Consider the following 22,289-nt stretch of genomic DNA (forward strand, 5'->3'; position numbering starts at 1 on the left):
TGTTTTTTATGTTTGTTTACTAATTTGTACAGTATAGAAATAAACCTATGTCATGTCAAATGGTATATATTTTTGCCAGTCTGTAATTTTTCTCTTTTAATTATGGTGTTTGTTTATTTATTTATTTATTTATTTATTTATTGAGACAGAGTCTCGCTCTGTCGCCCAGGCTGGAGGGCAGTGGCATGATCTCGGCTCACTGCAGGCTCCGCCTACAGGGTTCACGCCATACTCCTGCCTCAGCCTCCCGAATAGCTGGGACTACAGGCACCCGCCACCACACCCGGCTAATTTTTTGTATTTTTAGTAGAGACGGGGTTTCACTGTGTTAGCCAGGATGGTCTCGATCTCCTGACCTCGTGACCCGCCTGCCTCGGCCTCCCAAAGTGCTGGGATTACAGGCGTGAGCCACTGCGCCCGGCCTATTTATTTATTTATTTTGAGATGGAGTCTTGCTGTGTTGCCCAGGCTGGAGTGCAATAGTGCGATCTTGGCTCACTGCAACCTCCGCCTCCCAGGTTCAAGCGATTCTCCTGCCTCAGCCTCCTGAGTAGCTGGGATTACAGATGTGCACCACCATGCCTGGCTAATTTTTTGTATTTTTAGTAGAGATGGGATTTCACCATGTTGGCTAAGCTGGTCTCGAACTCCTGACCTTGTGATCCACCCACCTCAGCCTCCCAAAGTGCTGGGATTACAGGTATGAGCCACAGTGCCCAGCCGATGTTTATTTTTTAATAGCTTTATTTCAGAGCATTTCAAACATATATAAAAGTAGACAGGGCCAGGCACAGTGGCTGACACCTATAATCCCAGCAGTTTGGGAGGCCGAGGTGGGTGGATCACTTGAGCCCAGGAGTTTGAGACGAGCGGGCCAACATGGTGAAACCCCATCTCTACTAAAAATACAAAAATTAGCCAGGCGTGATGGCACATTCCTGTAATCCCAGCTCCTCAGGAGGCTGAGGCAGGAGAATTGCTTGAACCCGGGAGGTGGAGGTTGCAGTGAGCCGAGATCACGCCACTGCACTTCAGCCTGGGAGACAAAAAGACTGCCTCAAAAAAAAAAAAAAAAAAACTAGACAGAAAATCTGATGAATTCCTATCTACCTGTCACGTAGTTCCAATGAATATCAGCTCATGCCTGATCATGTCTCATCCGCACCCCTGTGCTCATACCGCCTTCTTTATTATTTTGAAGCAGACCCCAGATATAAGATGTCAAATCCATGGTTATTTCAGTACCTCTAAAAGGACTTCTAAAAAATCATAACTGGCCGGGTGCAGTGGCTCACGCCTGTAATTCCAGCACTTTGGGGGGCTGAGGTGGGTGGATCACCTGAGGTCACGAGTTCGAGACCAGCCTGGCCAACATGATGAAACCCTATCTCTACTAAATATAGAAAAAAATTAGTTGGGTGTGGTGGCGGGCACCTGTAATCCCAGCTACTCGGGAGGCCTGAGGCAGGAGAATCACTTGAACCCAGGAGGTGGAGGTTGCAGTGAGCTGAGATTGCGCCACTGCACTCCAGCCTGGGCAACGAGTGAACCTCCGTCTCAAAAAAAAAAAAAAAATCATAACCGCATTGCTGTTTTGTTTTTTTTTTTAAATTTTTCAATCTAATCAAAACTGTTGAATTTGTCCTTTTTATTTGTTTTTATTCTGTCCTTTCAAAAGAAGGGTTTTTCTCAAAGGCTAATTCAAGAAGGAGCAGAGAGGCAGAGACTGAGGGATAGTCTCACCGTGTTTAGTGTGTGGCGGACGGGCCGGGTGCAGTTGCCGGCACACAGGGAGAGGCCTCAGCTTCACCTGCCCTTTTTCTCTCACAGGCTTATTCAGTCACCATGAAGCTGCTGCACCCGGCCTTCCAGAGCTGCCTCCTGCTGACCCTGCTTGGCTTATGGAAAACCACCCCTGAGGCTCACGCTTCATCCCCGGGCGCACCGGCTATCAGCGCTGCCTCCTTCCTGCAGGATCTAATACATCGCTATGGCGAGGGTGACAGCCTTACTCTGCAGCAGCTGAAGGCCCTGCTCAACCACCTGGATGTGGGAGTGGGCCGGGGTAATGTCACCCAGCACGTGCAGGGACACAGGAACCTCTCCACGGTAAGGCTCCCCTGCGAGCCAGCAGCTCTGCTCAGTCCCATCTCTGGCCTCTCAGGGTTCCCTGTCTAGTTGGGCCCACGACAGCCTGGCAGCTTGGCAGAGGTAGGATGAGGCAGACAAGTCTCAATGATAGAGTGGACAGGCTGATTCTTTCTCCCTCCTTGTCTGAATCAGCAAATTCTGAGTCTTCTGCAGCACCTTCTGACCCCCTGCATAGGTGTTCTGAAGCCCTTAACAAAAGGCAGGCTGGGGCCGGGCACAGTGGCTCACGCCTGTAATCCCAGCACTTTGGGAGGCCAAGGCAGGTGGATTATCTGAGGTCAGGGGTTCTAGACCAGCCTGGCCAACATGGTGAAACCCCGTCTCTACTAGAAATACAAGAATTAGCCAGGCATGGTGGCGGGTGCCTGTGATCCCAGCCACTTGGGAGGCTGAGGCAGGAGAATCGCTTGAACCCAGGAGGTGGAGGTTGCAGTGAGCCGAGATCGAGCCATCACACTCCAGCCTGGGCGACAGAGCGAGACTCTGTCTCAAAACAAAACAAAAGGTAGCCTGGAAGTGGGGTTCTCAGCCCCCAGAGTCTTCCTCAGGGCCGCACTTGACTGACTCAGAAATGCTGAGAAAACACGGCTCCCAGGACAGTATTTCTCATAGAGTTTACCATTGACAGAGCCCATTACACACCATCCCGGGTGAGCCTGCAGGCCCCCCAGGTGCAGGTGAGATTCTCTGCATTTTACAGGAGAGGACACCGAGGGTCTCCCAGTGAGTCCCTGCAGAGACCAGGGCTGGAACGCCAGGTCTTTGGATTCTGTGTTCTTTCTTCCATATCATCTCTGCTAATCAGACTCTGGGGCTGTTTGTGGCAGCCAAATATAAGTCAGCCAGCAAAATCTTTATATATCGACTTTGTTCCCTGTGCTGGTGTTGTGAGAAATAGAGAAAAATGAGTCATATTTAGGGAGTTGACTGTCACGATGGGGAGTTCAACCAACAGAGGACAAAGTCAGCAGGCACTAAAATGAAGCATTGCATTTTGTGGGTTGGACAGTAATTGTGGGATGCAGAAATGAGAGGGGGAGATGAGTGTGCTGCAGTCATCAGGGAAGGCTCGAGCATGGGGTGTCCTCCAGCTGCCCGTTGAAAGATGAGTGCAGCGTGGAGATAAAATGGACGGGGGTGCTGGGCACGGTGGCTCATGCCTGTAATCCCAGCACTTTGGGAGGCCTAGGCAGGCAGATCACTTGAGATCAGGAGTTTGAGACTAGCCTGGCCAACAGAGTGAAACCCCATCTCTACTAAAAATACAAAAATTAGCCCGGTGTGGTAGTAGGTGCCTCTAATCCCAGCTACTCCGGAGGCTGAGGTGAGAGAATCACTTGAACCCCGGAGGTGAAGGCCTCAAAAGTTGGGGGGTGGGCGGGGCTGGGCATGGTGGCTGACGCCTGTAACCCCAGCACTTTGGGAGACCGAGGCAGGTGGATCACGAGATCAGGAGATCGAGACCATCCTGGCTAACACGGTGAAACTCCGTCTCTGCTAAAAATACAAAAATTATCTGGGTATGGCGGTAGATACCTGTAGTCCCAGCTACTCGAGAGGCTGAGGCAGGAGAATTGCTTGAACCCAGGAGGCAGAGGTCGCAGTGAGCGGAGATTATGCCACTGCACTCCAGCCTGGAGACAGAGCGAGACTCCATCTCAAAAAATAAAAATTTAAAAAAGGGATGGGGGAACCACGTGGCGTGGATGCAGAACACCTGAGCACACCAGACGCTGAGCCAGAGAGGAGCACGCCCCCGTGCCCCTGCGGAGTGATGCAGCTGCATGAGCCTCAGGACCCGCCAGGATAGCAGCAGCATCTCGGGGTGGCGGGAGTCCAGCCTTCAGCCTTAGAAGCCCAGGCACTTATTTTGGCAGCACACCGAGAGGGCTGACTCTCAGAGATAAGCCCATGTGAGACCGAACTCAGAAAAGGCCTGGCATGTAGGTGTAGACAGTATAATTAGAAGTGGAGCTGCAGATTTCACAGGAACGGTTCATGAGAAGCGCTTACCTGCCACCTCCCAAGGTGACTGTGCGGCGGCTGCTGGCCCCCCACGGCCCACTTTCCTGAATCTTCAGGTTTTCCTCCCCTAACCTCGGTGAACACATAAGTCTTTCAGGCTGAGGGCAGTCCTATGGTTGAGGATGTGTGGGGCTGATCAGGCAGCACCACAGTTTTGGCAGAGCCCCAGCCTTAGACATTTCAGCTTCAGAGAAGTAGCTGGAACCCACATTTTAACATAATAGCTCCCTGGGCTATTGTGATGTGCAGCCAGATTTGGTAAGAAGCTTGTATCTTCAGGCACACACACAGAATGGTGTTTTCTTTCTCTTTTGTTTTGTGGAGGATGGAGTCTCGTTCTGCTGCCCAGGCTGGAGTGCAGTAGCGTGATCTCGGCTCACTGCAACCTCCGCCTCCTGGGTTCAAGTGATTCTCCTGCCTCAGCCTCCCGAGTAGCTGGGATTACAGGCGTGAGCTACCACGCCCGGCTAATTTTTGTATTTTTAGTAGAGATGGGGCTTCACCATGTTGGCCAGGCTGGTTTTGAACTCCTGACCTCAAGTGATCTGCCCATCTGAGTCTCCCAAAGTGCTGGGATTACAGGCGAGAGCCACCGCACCTGGCCCCAGAATGGTGTTTTCTAGAAACTATACCCTAGTGACAATATTTTGCTTTTTTTTTTTTTTTTTTTTTTTTAAGAGACAGGGCGTTGCTCTGTCACCCAGGTTGGAGAGCAGTGGTGTGATCATAGCTCATTCACTGTAGCCTCCAACTCCTGGGCTCTAGCAGTCCCCCTGCCTCAGCCTCCTCAGTAGTTGAGAAAACAGGTATGTGCCGCCACACCTCACTAATTTTTCAACTTTTTGTAAAGAAGGGGTCTCATGTTGCCCAGGCTGGTCTCCAATTTCTGTCCTCAAGTTATCCTCCAGCTTTGGCCTTCCAAAGTGCTGGGATTACAGTGTTAGCCACCATGCCCGGCCACTTTGGTGACAATGATTGGAATCTTGTCATTCCCAAAGTTTCTCAGGCACTCATTTACCGACGGTTGTGCTTATGATGTGTAACTTTCCTGGCTGGCTGAGCCATAAGGATTAGTTACTAGTTTTTTAAGTTTAGGGAACACCTTGCCCTCAACCCTAGACTAGATGAATCTACAAATTCCCTGAAATTTGGACATTTCTGTCTTCTTTTTTTCCTCTGGGAAGGCTGAGTAGGTTGCTGTTTTAGCAGGGCAAGGCCTGACCTTTGGGGTCTGAGCAGCTTCCTGCCCTTCCTGTGTTTCAGTGCTTTAGTTCTGGAGACCTCTTCGCTGCCCACAATTTCAGCGAACAGTCGCGGATTGGGAGCAGCGAGCTCCAGGAGTTCTGCCCCACCATCCTCCAGCAGCTGGATTCCCGGGCCTGCACCTCGGAGAACCAGGAAAACGAGGAGAATGAGCAGACGGAGGAGGGGCGGCCGAGCGCTGTTGAAGGTGAGCCAGGCCAGGAAGGCAGGAGCCCGTCTCCCATCTTGCCCTCGTCTCACAAGGACCCCTGGGCTGAGCTGCTGCTGCTCCTCACTGAATGCCTTACCCTTGATGACCAGGATGAGGTTGTCAGTGTCAGGAGCGGGAGCGATGATTGGATGGATAATTTTTGTATTTCGCAAGGATGGCCGAGCATATTGTCAGACTCCTGGGCTGTAGCTCGCGAATGTTCAGAGCGTTGGACTTTTTGAGCGGCCTATGGATCCTTTTTTGGTCCGCTTTTTGTTTTATGTTGAACCACGGGGGCCCAACCCTTTGGTTTTTTTAATCTTTTTTTTTTTTTTTGAGATAGGATGTCGCTCTGTCTCCGAGGCTGGAGTCTAGTGGTGCAATCATAGCTCACTGCAGCCTTGACCTTTTGGCCTGAAGTGACCCTCCTGCCTCAGCCTCCTGAGTAGCTGGGACTACAGGCGTGCACTGCCATGCCCAGCTAATTTTTAAATTTTTTTGTAGAGACAGGGTCTCACTATGTTACCCAGGCTGGTCTCAAACTTCTGGGCTCGAGTGATCCTCCTGCCTCGGCCTCCCAAAGTGCTGGGATCACAGGCATGAGCCACCATACTTGGCCTACTTTGGTTTTATAGTTTTTCCTTTAAGACCTCCCAGAGGCTGCACTTGGCCCCTGAATCCTTCTTCCCCTCCCTATCCCGGTATCCCTGCTACAGCCACAGTGGACTTGCCACGAGCTGTGAGTGTACACCCTGATAGCCCTAAGCCCCATAGGGCCGGCGTGTGCTGCCTGAGTGTCGGCACCCGGAATATACTGTCTGTGTTACTACAAGTCCCTGTTTTCAATGCTGTCATTATTTACTTGTATGGCTTTTTTTGTTGTTTTTTGTTTGTTTTGAGACAGACTTTCGCTCTTGTTGCCCAGGCTGGAGTATGGTGGTGCAATCTCAGCTCACTGCAACCACCGCCTCCTGGGTTCAAGCGATTCTCCTGCCTCAACCTCCTGAGTAGCTGGGATTTCAGGCATGCGCCACCACGCCCAGCTAATTTTTTGTATTTAGTAGAGATGGGGTTTCACCATGTTAGGCCGGTCTCGAACTCCTGACCTCAGGTGATTCACCTACCTCAGCCTCCCAAGGTGCTGGGATTACAGGCGTGCGCCACCGCACCTGGCCTACTTGTATGGTTTTTAGGCTTCCATGCTGTTTGCATCCGTCTCTCCATGGAAAAGGTGTTTCTTTTGGATAGCAATTTTGATAGAGTTTCCCTAGGCTTCTCTGCAGCATCTGGCGAGATGGACTCAGCGAATGTTTACTAATGGGTTGGTGGATCTCGGTCTGCCCCATCACACCTGAATTCAGAACGGGCCCGCCCCGGGCAGCAGGAGTGTCCCCACCCTCAGTAATAGAGGCCCTCGTCTGTTCTTGTTCCTCCACAGTATGGGGCTTTGGTTTTCTCAGTGTGTCACTGATTAACCTGGCCTCTCTCCTGGGAGTCCTCGTCCTGCCCTGCACGGAGAAAGCGTTTTTCAGCCGTGTGCTCACTTACTTCATCGCCCTGTCCATTGGAACGCTGCTGTCTAACGCGTTATTCCAGCTCATCCCAGAGGTGCAGTAGAACAGAAACGTGCGCGTCCTGTTTCCCTGGGGCGGCGCAGCTGAGCCAATCCCCTCCTCCCCTACCCTGGGCTCCAAGGCACCCAATGACTGCCACCTGAGAAATGAACCTGTCGCTCGTATCAAAGCCACAAACGACTTCTAACTCTGGATCTCAGGGCCCACCTCTCCCTCCTCTGGCCTCTGCAGATGCTGTCAGATGCAAGGTTCTTCCAATTTCCCTCCTCCTGGGGACCTGACAGTGTCCCCTCCCTTCTTAAGCCCGATACATAGGGCATCAAAGGAAAGCTGCAGCTACCGACTGCCGTCCATGCCTTTGGTGCTAAGTACTCGCTGTATTCTAAGGAGAAATCCTGGCAGTACTCAGGTCTGGGCACCAAGAGCTTATCCATCTGGAATGAGATGGAAGGAAAAGAGGTTACCAAGTGATATGCAGAATTGGCCTAAAAAGCGAGTGTTCTTTAATTTTGAGCAGGCCATCATTTCTAGCATAGAGAGCCAAACATAGAACAAATACTAAGACCAAACAAAATTAAAATGACAAGAGAAATGGAAGGGGCACTCAGCCCTTTGTACCTTGCATCTTGACTTTTTCCTGATGGGACTGACTTCCTGGTACCTTGACTTGACTGTTTTGAAATGTTAATTTTGTTGTTTAATTGTTATCACAGAGGAGCTATAAAAATAAGACCCAAGTTGACAGTCTGCCCACTTTTTTAGCTCAGGCAGGGATGCTGCTGTGGGGGGTGAGGATACACAGACGTGTGGTTGACCCCATTAGGGAGTCGTGGATGCTGCCCTTCACAAAGATCCCATGTCAGCTGCTTCTCAGGCTTTACCAGTCAAAAGACTCACCCAGAAAAGACAGCAGATGGGATGCCATGCCTTGCCTGTTCTTCCTGGTTGAATGTGAACCATCTTGGTGCCATCTCAAAATTCTGCATGGATCTGACAAACACTTTGCAGGGGAGGCCTCAACTTGGGCTATTTTTTCAGCTCCAGCAATGGAATATATTAATTTTTTAAAGATTTGAAATGAAATGCCTTGTGACCTGCTGGAATGGAAATACTGTATTTGTGTGTGCTCCGCCCCTGTGGCCTGCCAGGGAGTGTCTCATCCTGGTCTGGTTCTGTCTTGCCCTCTTTTGGGCCTGGACGGAGTGTCACAACTGGGAAATGTTCAAGGAAATATTTTTGTGACAGGGTGTTCCTGGAACTCTGTTCTCTATGCTTGAGCCCCTCTCAGAGCACATGGAAATGAGCAAAGAAGTTGAGAGGTTAAGACACTGAATTTTCTGGGCATTGGGCATTAATTAATCGTTCTCCATCCCTTCTGCCCTGCACATCTGGCTTGGTTGTATCTTGCAAAAGCAAACCAAGTGGTCATGGTGTCACCCGAGCCTGTGCTGTATAAATTGGACATGCAGAATCAAACGCAGCCCCAGAGTGATCAGCCTCTTTCCACATGCTTGCATGTCCTATAAAGAGAGCCCTCGAGTCCAAAGTGTGTCCTGGACAGCATCTGTGATAGGTCTGGGCAGACCTCGGGTGTGTGACGAGGCAGCACCCTGCCCTGCCAGTCACACCACTGGCAGGAATGATTTGGGGCCACCAGTGGCCACAGGGGCAGAAGTCACAGGGTTCCAAGGCCACCTTGAATTCCTCTTTCTTCTGAACTGATTGAAGGAAATTTCATCAGATGTGAATCACTAACAAATTTTCTATTTCTCTCTCCCTCCCTACTTGTCTCTCTCTGATTTTTCTTTTTTGTTCCGTTAATATCCACCAAACTTTTCCTTGCGACCTCCCTATCTGCTCCACCTTCTTCCCCCTAAATGGTGGTTGCTGTGCAATGGGGCGTGTGCCTTCTCTCCCTGTCCTGGGTGGGGCTGGCCCTCCCTCCGCATGGCAGTGTGGGGATACGGTCTCCTCTGTGTGACCGTCATCTCCCTCTGCTCCCTCCTGGGGGCCAGCGTGGTGCCCTTCATGAAGAAGACCTTTTACAAGAGGCTGCTGCTCTACTTCATAGCTCTGGCGATTGGAACCCTCTACTCCAACGCCCTCTTCCAGCTCATCCCGGAGGTATGGCAAGCCAGGGCCTTCACCCCGGAGCACGCCGGCGGGCACAGTGGGAGGACCTCCGTTTGGATAGAAGGCATAGAGAGGGCACCTGGAGGCCCTTTGCTTTTGGAAAGTGAAGCTAGAACTTAGGCGTGAACTAGGAGAGGCAGCCTAGCATAGGCTGAAGAGCTGGGTTCAAATCTCAGCTCTGCTATCAGTAGGATCTGTAACCCTAGGCACACCACTGACCTCGCACTGCCTCTGTTTCTTCAGATGTGAAATGGGGAAAGCAATAGACCGGCCTCAGGACAATGTTGTGAGGGTGGAATGAGCGAGTCTTCGGCAGCACTGAGTGCCTGGTGTGGAAAGTCTGTCTGACGTGGGGTGAAAAGATGCAGTGTAGCGAGCTCACTCTGGCTCAGTTGTGGTGCTCAGATTGAGGCTTTAGGTGCAGAGAAGTTTAAAACACATCATCAGCCAGGTGCAGTGGCTCACGCCTGTATTCCCAGCACTTTGGGAGGCTGAGGCAGGTGGATCGTTTGAGGTCAGGAGTTCAAGACCAGCCTGGCCAACATGGTGAAACCCTGTCTGTACTAAAAATACAAAAATTAGCCAGACGTGGTAGCACATGCCTGTAATCTCAGCTATTGGGGAGGCACAAGAATCACCTGAACCCAGGAGATGGAGGTTGCAGTGAGCCGAGATTGCACCACTGCACTCCAGCCTGGGTGACGGAGTGAGACTCCATCTCAAAACAAACAGACAAACAAACCCCCACATCATCAGAACCCATAGGTCTCAGTAAAAAGATTGTCCATAGGGAGTTTTGGGGCAAAGGCAATGCAAGTCAAACACTGTCTGGTTTTATATACCTTGACGGTACCTTTGCCTAATAAGTTCATGAGAAAACTTGCCACAAAAGAAGGAACTGATGGTTCATCTAATTTGGTGTAATCCCCTCAGCAGACCCATTAATTACAATAAGCACAGGACGTCTCCCTGTGGGTGGTCTCGCAGGCCTGGACAGAACCGCAGTTGAAGCAGAGATGACTGCATGTGCCTCTTACAACACTTGGTGGTTTCTGAAATGTCAGTTGGCTCCCTCCTAGTGGATCCTTAGGTTAACTCCATGGCATCGATAGAACAAGTAACGTTTACCACGTCGGAATCTGACCTGCACAAAAGCGCATATCCCTGAGCCGAGAACCCAGCTTTTGGGATTTCTGAAGCTCAACCCGTGATTTTGTATTCACCATCCTTTGTGGCTTTTTGCAGAGAAGTGTTAGTTGCCTATTTTCACTTCACTTTTCCCCCAAGATGATTTGACTCCCCTGGAAAGTCAACATGAAAGTGTTGTTTCCCTGGAGGGTGGTGATTCAACTTGGCCCCTTTAAAACAGAAAGGCAACAAACAGCCCAGAGTTGCTTGAAATTGGGATCAACTTTGATTTTGGACTAATTCATGAGAGGGCTGAAGTTTATTCAAGGCCCATTTCCCATCAGAAAATGGAGGAACAACCCCGTAAATATATATACCTCCTATGTACCCACAAAAAATTTTAAAAATAAAATAGGAGCAAGTCTTTAGATACTTTTTTTTTGTTTTTGAGACAGTCTCACTCTGTCACCCAGACTGGAGTGCAGTGGTGTGATCTCGGCTCACTGCAATCTCTGCCTCCTGGGTTCAAGCCATTCTCCTGCCTCATACTCCCAAGTAGCTGGGATTACAGGTGTGCCACCAGGCCCAGATAATTTTTGTATTTTTTTTTTTTTTAGTAGAGTTGGGGTTTCGCCATGTTGGCCAGGCTGGTCTCAAAACTCCTGGCCTGAAGTGATCCACCCACCTCGGTCCTCTAAAGTGCATGAGCCACCGTGCCCGGCCAGGTCATTAGACGCGTTCACAAGAACCCACCATAAATCAGGAGCTTAACCTAGGACAGAATTCTCTTGATTTCTACTCCTGTCCTCTTCCCAGTGGGTTCTCCCCTCCCTCTTTGGTAAGTGACAATTTCAGAAAGCACTCAAAACAAAACCCAAAAATTGATGCTCGCAATAACACAGTCCACTTTCTTGGTTCTGTGGTCACTTGGAGGTCTGCAGTCAGGAAGACGCAGCAATTCTTATTATTTAACTGGGAAATGGATTTCCCGTTTTAGAAAGTATAATTACGCCATCTCCCTTTGTGTTTACAGGCAGGTCAGCCAGGAACACTAGATAAGATGAAAATAAATACAAGTGTCTACTCCTTCAATATGAAATCTGCTGGCAGAGAATGCGTTCATAGCAAAGCACCAAGAGAAATCAAAAGTGGAAAACCATATCGGAGGTTTTTCTTTCTGGGATTAAAACTCTACAGATGATCAGTCTTTTGCATCAGCAAATAAGCTTGAGAAGAACCTGGCAGGTTTAGTGATGTCACATCAGGGAAACACCAAGGACTAGATTTTTGCTGGAAAGAGGATGGGTAGATGGCAGAGTTACTCCAGTATGCCTCTCTCTTTTCCTAGAGTCAAGGAACTAGTTAAGAGATAAGAGGGGGGACCAGTAAAGATGCTTTATTTTCTTTAAAACTCATTTTCTTTTCCTGGGTCCACAGGCTTTTGGTTTCAACCCTCTGGAAGATTATTATGTCTCCAAGTCTGCAGTGGTGTTTGGGGGCTTTTATCTTTTCTTTTTCACAGAGAAGATCTTGAAGATTCTTCTTAAGCAGAAAAATGAGGTGAGGCCCATTTGTTGCTGAAGAAAGCTCTTCTGGGGAAAGCACCCATCTAAAAAAAATGTCGATGTATTGTGGTGGTGGTGGTGGTGGTGGTGATGGTCTTAGCCCAATATCACAATTTCCATGAAACTCTAATTTCTTGAGGAGACAATCCCATTTCACCTCCTGAGGATATTTGGCCAGAAGTGAGGCCAGACCAGAAACTAGAGCTGGCCAGAGTGCCTTCTACTAAGCAGTAGTTTATCCCCTTTGTTTTGTTCTGGATTATTTCCTTAATATATTTGTATCTTTACAGGATGGGGAGAAGAGCATGACAACATGCATTCATTCTGTATGAAGTATGAGGCTGCAGAGAAACAGGACTATTATAGTACAGTTTCAAAAAGATATCTTTAGTGGCTGGCACGCAGTTATTCCCTAAATAGCTGCTGAATTGAGTGAGATTAGCCATTGCAAAAGAGGAGCTCTAAATATTTGAGCAGTGGCTGCCTTGCTGGAATAAGCATGTACCCCGAGGAGACAGCTTTGATATCTGTCTGACACCAGGTCCTTCGCACTTGGTGCAGATTTATATATACAGATATTAGAAACAGGGTCTCGCTTCATTGCCCAGGCTGCTCTCAAACTCCTCAGCTCAAGCAGTCCTCCCACCTCGGCCTCCCACAGTGCTGGGATTAGAGGTGTGAGCCACCGTGCCCGACCATGGCTTTATATAATAGCTTTTGCTACGTTTCTGGGCACGTGACCTGCTTGTGTCATCTTCGATGGTAAGGCTGAGGTCTTCCAGTGTGTGAAGCGCTTCCTTGGAGCAGGTGCTCAATCAGGTTTGTGGTTTTGGTGAATGTCATGCTGATCCCTCCCTGTCACCCCTCCAGCATCATCATGGACACAGCCATTATGCCTCTGAGACGCTTCCCTCCAAGAAAGACCAGGAGGAGGGGGTGATGGAGAAGCTGCAGAATGGGGACCTGGACCACATGATTCCTCAGCACTGCAACAGCGAGCTGGACGGCAAGGCGCCCATGGTGGACGAGAAGGTCATTGTGGGCTCGCTCTCTGTGCAGGTCAGTGGGCCACCAGCTGCTTGCTGGTGGAGCCTCTGAGAGGTTGACTCAGGCTTACCTTGAGGGCACATGGTCCAGCCTTTGACTCTGCGGGCCCCGGGGGTGTGCTTTCTCCTAGGACCTGCAGGCTTCCCAGAGTGCTTGCTACTGGCTGAAAGGTGTCCGCTACTCTGACATCGGCACTCTGGCCTGGATGATCACTCTGAGCGATGGCCTCCACAATTTCATCGACGGCCTGGCCATCGGTGCTTCCTTCACTGTGTCGGTTTTCCAAGGCATCAGCACCTCGGTGGCCATCCTCTGTGAGGAGTTCCCACATGAGCTGGGTAAGCGTGCGTCCCCCGTTCCACTGGTGCTCCCTCGGGTGGTGGTGCAGGCCCCCTTCCTGTTGCTAGTTCCTTGCTCCCGTCTCCCTGTCTTCACAGTGCTTGTTGTAAGTGATTTAACACACTCCTAAAGCTCCATGGACCCTAATCACTTTTTTTTTTTTTTTTTTTTGGAGACGGAGTCTCGCACTGTTGCCCAGGCCGGAGTACAGTGGTGTGATCTTGGCTCACTGCAACCTCCACCTCCTGGGTTCAAGCGATTCTCCTGCCTCAGTCTCCCAAGTAGCTGGGATTACAGGCGCCTGCCACCACACCCGGCTAATTTTTTTTTTTTTTTTTTTTTTTGTATTTTTAGTAGAGACAGGGTTTCACTACGTTGGCTAGGCTGGTCCTGAACTCCTGACCTCGTGATCCGCCCGCCTCAGCCTCCCAAAGTGCTGGGATTACAGGCATGAGCCACTGAACCCGGCCTAATCACCATTTCTTAACGATTAAATAGATAATTCAAAATGATGGGGTTTTTACAGGGGTGTTTGTTTCCTTTTAGCCCCATATGCACTGGCTCAGTTCTCACCTATACAGTGGGGTTAATAAGAGCACCTCCTTTTAGAATTACAGTGAGGATTAAAGGAAAACAGAGGGTGAGAGGGACTTCCCATGTGCCAGGTGCTATTCTGAGCACTCAGTAAAGGCTCTCTCTTCTAACCTGTTAATCTTCCAAAGGCTCAGGTGCCTGGCAGGTGGATGAACCAGGGGGTAGGAGGGACTTAGTTTGACCAGAGGGAGCGTGTAAAAAGCCAGTAATTACTCCAGAGGCTTTAGGGAAGACTTAGGGTCAAGTTCTGACTTCGCCATATGTTGACTTGTGACTTTGGGCAAATCACTTAACTTCTCCCGGTCTCGACACTTAACTTCTTGCAGTCTTGATTTTGTTTCCATGGTAGTTGTGAGGAAGGGGGTTCCTTCTGTTTCACTATGAATCCAGAGAGAAATGAGGAGGCCAGTGCCAGCTGGTCATCTATTTTTAAAATCCTGAGAAAGATTTTCAGCCTCTAGGCTGGGTATACGGCCAGTTTGGCAAATGGAGACGGGTCCTGAACAGGAAGTTCAAGGGCCTGTCTTGTCACTTCTGTCTTGAGTCTAGGGCTGTCTTGATTTTTTTTCACCCACACTTTTAGCAGTCTGATGTCATCAGTGCTCTCTGTCTCCCACGACCTTGTATGACTGGCTCTTACTTTGTCGCCAGGCTGGATTCAAACTCCTGAGCTCAAACAATCCTCCCAGCTGAGCCTCCCGAGTAGCTGGGATGACAGGTGTGCGTTCACCATGCCCATCTTACTCTTCCTTCCTTGTCCCTCCCCTTTTCATTCTCCCTGCTGTAGGAGACTTTGTCATCCTGCTCAACGCTGGGATGAGCATCCAACAGGCTCTCTTCTTTAACTTCCTTTCTGCCTGCTGCTGCTACCTGGGTCTGGCCTTTGGCATCCTGGCCGGCAGCCACTTCTCTGCCAACTGGATTTTTGCGCTGGCTGGAGGAATGTTCTTGTATATTTCTCTGGCTGATATGGTAAGTGTTCCACAGTTCACTGGATGGGAGGGTGGCTAAGGGGATGTTAGGTAGGTAGTTTTTTTTATTTTTATTTTTTTGAAATGGAGTCTCACTCTGTCTCCCAGGCTGGAGTGCAGTGGCATGATCTCAGCTCACTGCAACCTCCGCCTCCCAGGTTCAAGTGATTTGCCTGCCTCAGCCTCCTGAGTAGCTGGGATTACAGACGTGCGCCACCACGCCTGGCTAATTTTTGTATTTTTAGTAGAGGTGGGATTTCCCCATATTGGCCAGGCTAGTCTCGAACTCCCGGCCTCAGGTGATCCACCCGCCTTGGCATCCCAAAGTGCTGGGATTACAGGCATGAACTACCGCACATGGCCGGTAGTTTGTTTTTAATAACAGCTTTCTTAGCTTTCTTTCACATACCACAGAGTTCATCTGTTTAAGGTGTACCTACCATTCAGCAGTTTTTAAGGGGGCATTAGATTTTAAAGGAGGAAAAGTTTATGTTTTTGTTAGCATATGTCATTAAAGAAAATGATTATAATTGATCTATGGTCTTTATTAATTATTATGGAATGGCCGTATATAGATAAAAGACAGAAGGAAGGAAAGAAAATTATGCATAATCATATTACCCCGAAAACAATAATAGCAATACTTTGGTTTGTTTCTTTTTTTATCTCAATGCATTGGGTGTGTCTTTTTCTTTAATTTTTTTTTTTAGACAGAGCCTCACTCACCTAGCCTGGAGTGCAGTATATGATCATAGGTCACTGCAACCTTGAACTCCAGAGCTGAAGTGATCTTCCTCCCTCAGTCTCCCAAGCAGCTAGGACTACAAGCTCCAGCCACCATGCCCAGCTAATTTTTTGAATTTTTATAGAATGGGGTCTCTATGTTGCCTAGGCTGGTCTTGAACTTGTGGTCTCAAGGGATCCTCCCATCTCAACCTCTCAAAGTGCTGGGATTATAGGTGTGAGCCACTGCATCTAGCTTGTTAATAACATCTTGGTAACAAAAAGACCGCTTCAAGTGTTTAAAGTCCACAATAAGGCCAGGCATGGTGGCAGGCACCTGTGGAGCTACTCAGGAGGCTGAAGTGGGACAATTGCTCGAGCCCAGGAGTTTGAGGCTGCAGTGAGCTATGTTCGCACCACTGCACTCGAGCCTGGGCAAGAGCGAGACCCTGTCTCAAAAAAGGGGAAAAAAAACAGTCTATAATATAAAGTTTATTTTTTATCAGAGTACATGTATTTTTAGCCAGCCTCTAAACTCATCCAGAGCCACATACATGTTGAGTACTTTGTTTTACCTAGACAGTTGTAAAGACATGGTACCTGCTGTTGTTAATTTTCTTTTTTTGTTTTGTTTTGTTTTGGAGATGGAGACTCGCTCTGTTGCCCAGGCAGGAGTGCAGTGACGTGATCTTCATTCACTGCAGCCTTGCCTTCCAGGTTCAAGCAATTCTCCTGCCTCAGCCTCCCAAGTAGCTGGGACTACAGGCCTGCACCACCACGCCCAGCTAATTTTTATATTTTTAGTAGAGACAGGGTTTCACCATGTTGGTCAGGCTGGTCTCGAACTCCTGACCGCTAGTGAGCCACTGCACCTGGCCCTGTAAATTTTCTTTGTCAACCAACCTGATCTTTATCTCCATCACTGAATTGCCCTGGGCTTACAAGATTAAGCAAGGAATTGCAGCTTTGTTGTTTCTTGCTTCTTTCCCAGTTCCCTGAGATGAATGAGGTCTGTCAAGAGGATGAAAGGAAGGGCAGCGTCTTGATTCCGTTTGTCATCCAGAACCTGGGCCTCCTGACTGGATTCACCATCATGGTGGTCCTCACCATGTATTCAGGACAGATCCAGATTGGGTAGGGCCCTGCCAAGAGCCTGTGGGACTGGAAGTCGGGCCCTGGGCTGCCCGATCGCCAGCCCGAGGACTCACCATCCACAATGCACCACGGAAGAGGCCGTTCTATGAAAAACTGACACAGACTGTATTCCTGCATTCAAATGTCAGCCGTTTGTAAAATGCTCTATCCTAGGAATAAGCTGCCCTGGTAACCAGTCACTAGCTAGTGCCTCTTCCCCTCTCCTCACCTCCTTTTCTCTCAGTGACTCTGGAATCTGAATGCAGCTTACAAGACAAGCCTGACTTTTTTCTCTGATTACCTTGGCCTCCTCTTGGAACCAGTGCTGAAAGGTTTTGAATCCTTTACCCAACAATGCAAAAATAGAGCCAGTGGTTATAACTTGGCTAGAAATATCAAGAGTTGAATCCATAGTGTGGGGCCCATGACTCTAGCTGGGCACCTTGGACCTCCAGCTGGCCAGTAGAAGAGACAGGAGACAGGAAGCCTTCCCATTTTTTCAAAGTCTGTTTAATTGCCTATTACTTCTCTCAAAGAGAACCTGAAGTCAGAACACATGAGCAGGGTGAGAGGCGAGGCAAGGTTCATCCTGAATAGGAGAGGAAGTAGAACCACTGCTGTGTGTCTCGTCAGGATGCTCACTTGTTCCTACTGAGATGCTGGGTATTGATTTTGTAACAGCACCTGGTGTTTCGTGGCTGTCCAAGTGAGCTAACGTGGCGGTGTGGCTGCCTGGACCTCCTCTTTCAGGTTAACACTGACAGAATGGAGGCTCAGGCTGTCTGCAAGAAAACAGTTGGTTTGGCTGTGATTTTGACCTCCTCTTCCCCACTGCCATCTTCTAAGAGACTTTGTAGCTGCCTCCTAGAAGCACATTCTGAGCACATCTGAGACCTCTGTGTTAGAGGGGAGACTGCACAAACTATCCTCCCCCGGGTTGAGACATCTGCAGAGTGGCAAGCTGACTTGTAGAAATGGGGTGCCATTTATGCTGTACTTAGACAAGGGTAATCAGAAATGGAATCAGTGCAGGCAAAATTTAGGATTTTCCGCTTCCATAAATCAAAGCATGACTAATAGGGGGTCTCTGAAATGTAAGGGCAAAAACTTCACTTAGGGCATCGCAGATGTTTGCAGAATGGCGGGCCTAATGATTATGCTACAGATGGGTTTTAAATGACCCGTCTAGGTTACTGCTTCCTTGCAAAAAAGTTGAATCCTGCATTGAACTGAATATGAATTGCTCTAACTCTCTCCAGAAAATGGATGGAGATAACTTGTCTGCAAAACCGTAGGCCAGCCTCAGGCACTGTGGAGCCCTTGCCTCCGAGCTCTGGCTTCAAGGGGAGCTCTTCTCCAGGTTCACTAGGTGAATTGATTTATTATTATCATATTGATAATGTGAGATTCTTTAGCCACTTTGGGGAGCCTGTCTCTCCAGAAGCCTTTCTTAGTGGTGCCCACAGCTGGAGCCCAGGGGCCGTGTTTGCAAACCGATTCATGTGCTTGGCTGACAGGAGTACTGGTTCACTACCAATGCCTGAGCTTTTCTCTTACATAGAAAAACTGTCCACTCTCAGTAATCACAAGCAGCATCCATTTTGTTTTCTCTTCTTGGGAGACATCTGTCAAACCAGGAATATTCTTGAAAAGAACATGAGCAGGAAAACTGCTGGTGATACTTTAAGTTTTGTTTTTATCTTGCCTGTTGGCCTCAATACATTTGAGAATACGCTGAAGAGGGAAAATTTCAGTGATGGAGATTCTAGATTAAATATCGGGACGGATTTCCTGGTAGGATTATGGTCCAGTTTTACCAAAGAACCAATTCCTTGAATGTTGGAATCTAACTTTTTATATTGTCATTATTATTGCTGTTTTTAAACGGTTCTTTGTCTTTTCTGTTTTATTTTTCTCAAGCTGCTTTCAGGAGCTAGCAGAAAATAACTCAAAGTTGAAGACTCTGGAAGATTTTGCTTTAACCTAACTCGCATTGATGTATTAAATTTATAATTTTAGCATTCCCAATAGATCCTATCTTTCCTTAAACATAATACCCTTTGTCTTGGAGTAGAATACTAAGTTAGAGTTAGTGGATTTCTAGTTTAGGAGAGGAGCTCAAAACTATAATCTTTAACAAATTGAAAAATGAAATAGGGTGTTTTCCCTTTTTGTGCACACCTATATTACCTTAAGAAATTTCCTTCCATAGACAGCTGCCACAAAGGGAAATCCTCTTTAAACCGTAATTGGCACAGAGGTCAGTCCTAGTCGGAGCTTAGGAGGGGTGGAGACGCTCACGTCGTCTGACTTGAGTCGCCACTGATTGTGGCAACAGCTTTGCCTCATGAGTCGAAAATTGGCAATGTCTTTTGATTTTTAGGTGTTGAATTTGCTGTTTCAAGCATTTGTACATATTAGAAGTCTAAGGAGTAGCAAGTCAGTGGGAGGACTTTTTCACCCCTGGCATTAGCAGCTTCAACCTCGTTTTCCAGATGCACCAGCTCCTATTAATAAGTTAGCAAGGAAAGTGTATGTCACGTGCAGGAACAGTGAGACAGGGACAGGGGTTCTGCTCCTTCTCACCTCACCACCGGCACGCAGCTTGCCCCTGTCTTTGCCCCCAAAGGTATTTTGTGTCTAGCGTCAAACTGGAGCTATTCTTCACTGGTCCTTAACCTTGGGTTTTAAAAAGAAGGCTTCTCTGTTTGGGTAGCATAAGAGCTGAGTATAGTAAGTCCTCTTCCAAAGAGATGACAATATGCTGGGCATCTGCTTTAAAACAAAGTTGTCTGATTTTTGCAAGAGAGGTTAGGATTTTACTGTTCATATTTCCCTTTACAGTTCTGCAGTTCCATCACAGTATTTTTTTAAATAACTCAGGTGTATGAGAAGAAATTAGAAAAGAAAATTAACTTATGTGGACTGTAAATGTTTTATTTGTAAGATTCTATAAATAAAGCTATATTCTGTAATTGTTGAGAATTCCACATGTGATCATTTGCAATAAATGTGGATGTAATGAAGGCTGTTGAACACAAGGTGGCGATGGTGTCTCACTGACGTACAAAGTTTTGTTTTACCAGGTCTGGTTTAACGTTTGACTGGGATTTTAGAAGGAGGTGTTGTTGTTGTTGTTGTTGTTGTTGTTGTTGTTGTTGTTGTTGTTGTTGTTGTTTTGAGACGGAGTCACGCTCTGTCACCCAGGCTGGAGTGCAGTGGCGCGATCTCGGCTCACTGCAAGCTCCACCTCCCGGGTTCACGCCATTCTCCTGCCTCAGCCTCTCCGAGTAGCTGGGACTACAGGCGCCCGCCACCACGCCCGGCTAATTTTTTTTTTCTATATTTTTAGCAGAGACGGGGTTTCACCGTGTTAGCCAGGATGGTCTCGATCTCCTGACCTCGTGATCCGCCCACCTCGGCCTCCCAAAGTGCTGGGATTACAAGCCTAAGCCACCGCGCCCGGCCGGTTGTTGTTGTTATTGAGACAGAGTTTTGCTCTTGTTGCCCAGGCTGGAGTGCAGTGGTGCGATCTCAGCTCACTGCAACCTCCGCCTCCCAGGTTCAAGAGATTCTCCTGCCTCAGCCTCCCGAGTAGCTGGGATTACAGGTGCCCACCACCACGCCTGGCTAAATTTTGTATTTTTAGTAGAGATGGGGTTTCGCCATGTTGTCCAGGCTGGTCTCGAACTCCTGATCTGCCCACCTTGGCCTCCCAAAGTCTTGGGATTACAGGCTTGAGTCATTGTGCCAGGCCAAGAAGCAAACTTTTGTACTCTCTTTTCTTTCTTTGAGACAGTCTCACTCTGTCACCCAGGCTGGAATGCAGTGGCACGATCTCCGTTCACTGCAGCCTCTGCTTCCTGGGTTCAAGCGATTCTCATGCCTCACTTCCTGAGTAGCTGGGACTACAGGCATGCCGTACCATGCCCAGCTAATTTTTGAATTTTTTTTTGTTTGTTTGTTTTGTTTTTTTTTTGAGACGGAGTCTCGCTCTGTCACCCAGGCTGGAGCGCAGTGGCGCCATCTTGGCTCACTGCAAACTCCGCCTCCTGAGTTCACGCCATTCTCCTGCCTCAGCCTCCCGAGTAGCTGGGACTACAGGTGCCTGCCACCGTGTCCGGCTAATTTTTTGTATTTTTAGTAGAGACAGGGTTTCACCGTGTTAGCCAGGATGGTCTCGATCTCCTGACCTCGTGATCCCCCCGCCTTGGCCTCCCAAAGTGCTGGGATTACAGGCGTGAGCCACCGGCCATGATTTTTGAAGTTTTAATAGAGATGGGGTTGTGCCATGTTGGCCAGGCTGGTCTCAGAACTCCTGACCTCAGGTGATCAGCCTGCCTCAGCCTCCCAAAATGCTGGGATTATAGGCATGAGCCACCGCGCCTGGCCTATACTCACTTTAAAACTAATTGGTTTCTCTCTCTCTCTCTCTCTAGATATATCTATCTTCCTACATAGATCGATAACTGTATCTATAGATATAGTTTTATATCTATCTAGAGAGAGAGAGTGAGCTTGAACTCCCAGGCTCAAGCAATCTTCCTGCCTTAACCTTTTGAGTAGCTGGGACTAGAGGCGAGCACTACCGTGCCTGATAAATTTTTTAATTTTTTTATTTTATAGAAACATCTTGCTACATTGCCCAAGCTAGCCTTGAACTCTTGGTCTCCCAAAGTGCTGGGATTATAGGCGCAGATCACCAAGCCTGGCCAAAATTGATTAGTTTATCTCTTTCGGAGGCTGTGATCTCACTGTGTTGCATGATAAAAGAATTGTGGTGTTTCCAAGAAGACTTTTCTATCACTCTGTTTTCTCTTATATAAACTTGAAACTGGTAACATGTGCTTAGTTTGTTTAAGCCACATTTCTGTATCTTACAGGGAACAGTCCTCTGTCAATGAGACTTAAAATGCTAAAGCTATTCTCATTCCAATTTAGTTGTAGGGTCAGGGATCTGTTTTTCTTTGACAACAGAAATGACCAGTAAGATAAAAAGTTGGTTCAATCTTATGACTACCTCCATTAGAGATTTTCAAATGCCTGTTAGTCCTTCCTTTGTTAAAACAAGAATAATATATGAAGTGGCTCGTGTTGGTCGTTTAATTTGCATTCCCTCACTACTACGCCATTTGCTGTTGAAAATGACATTCACACTGCCCTTCAGCTCCTGACACCTCGATGTCCTTTTCTGCCTACAGCCCCTCCTGCCTTTCCAGGAGTCTGTCTCTGCATACCTCAGTTACAGGACTTGCATTGTAATTGCTGTTCTTTGCATACCAAATTCCTTCTGGGTGGAAGCCGTATCTGGTTTCTTTCTGTCATGTCAGCACTGACCATATGGAAAGAATGAATGAAAAGACTAAATGAGCCAGGTGCAATGGCTCACACCTGTAATCCCAGCACTTTGGGAGGCCAAGGCAGGTGGATCACTTGAGGTCAGGAGTTTGAG

The 22,289-nt window shown here is 48.2% G+C and overlaps 1 protein-coding gene across 2 annotated transcripts in view; it reads left to right on the forward strand.

Annotated features, from left to right (window-relative positions):
- Positions 1-19,817, forward strand: part of SLC39A14 (solute carrier family 39 member 14) — a 55,235-nt gene extending 35,418 nt beyond the window's left edge. For both annotated transcript variants that reach the window (XM_012508566.2, XM_030816951.1), the window contains exons 2-9: positions 1,831-2,109; positions 5,440-5,626; positions 9,158-9,327; positions 11,902-12,024; positions 12,900-13,088; positions 13,207-13,414; positions 14,797-14,981; positions 16,695-19,817. In XM_012508566.2, coding sequence (XP_012364020.2) covers positions 1,846-2,109; positions 5,440-5,626; positions 9,158-9,327; positions 11,902-12,024; positions 12,900-13,088; positions 13,207-13,414; positions 14,797-14,981; positions 16,695-16,841 — 1,473 coding nt within the window. In that variant the 5' untranslated portion in view covers positions 1,831-1,845 and the 3' untranslated portion in view covers positions 16,842-19,817. The remainder of the gene's footprint in view (positions 1-1,830; positions 2,110-5,439; positions 5,627-9,157; positions 9,328-11,901; positions 12,025-12,899; positions 13,089-13,206; positions 13,415-14,796; positions 14,982-16,694) is intronic.
- Positions 19,818-22,289: the final 2,472 nt, after the last annotated feature.

Source organism: Nomascus leucogenys, chromosome 8, assembly GCF_006542625.1.
Source record: "Nomascus leucogenys isolate Asia chromosome 8, Asia_NLE_v1, whole genome shotgun sequence".
In the NCBI taxonomy this organism is placed as follows: Eukaryota; Metazoa; Chordata; class Mammalia; order Primates; family Hylobatidae; genus Nomascus; species Nomascus leucogenys.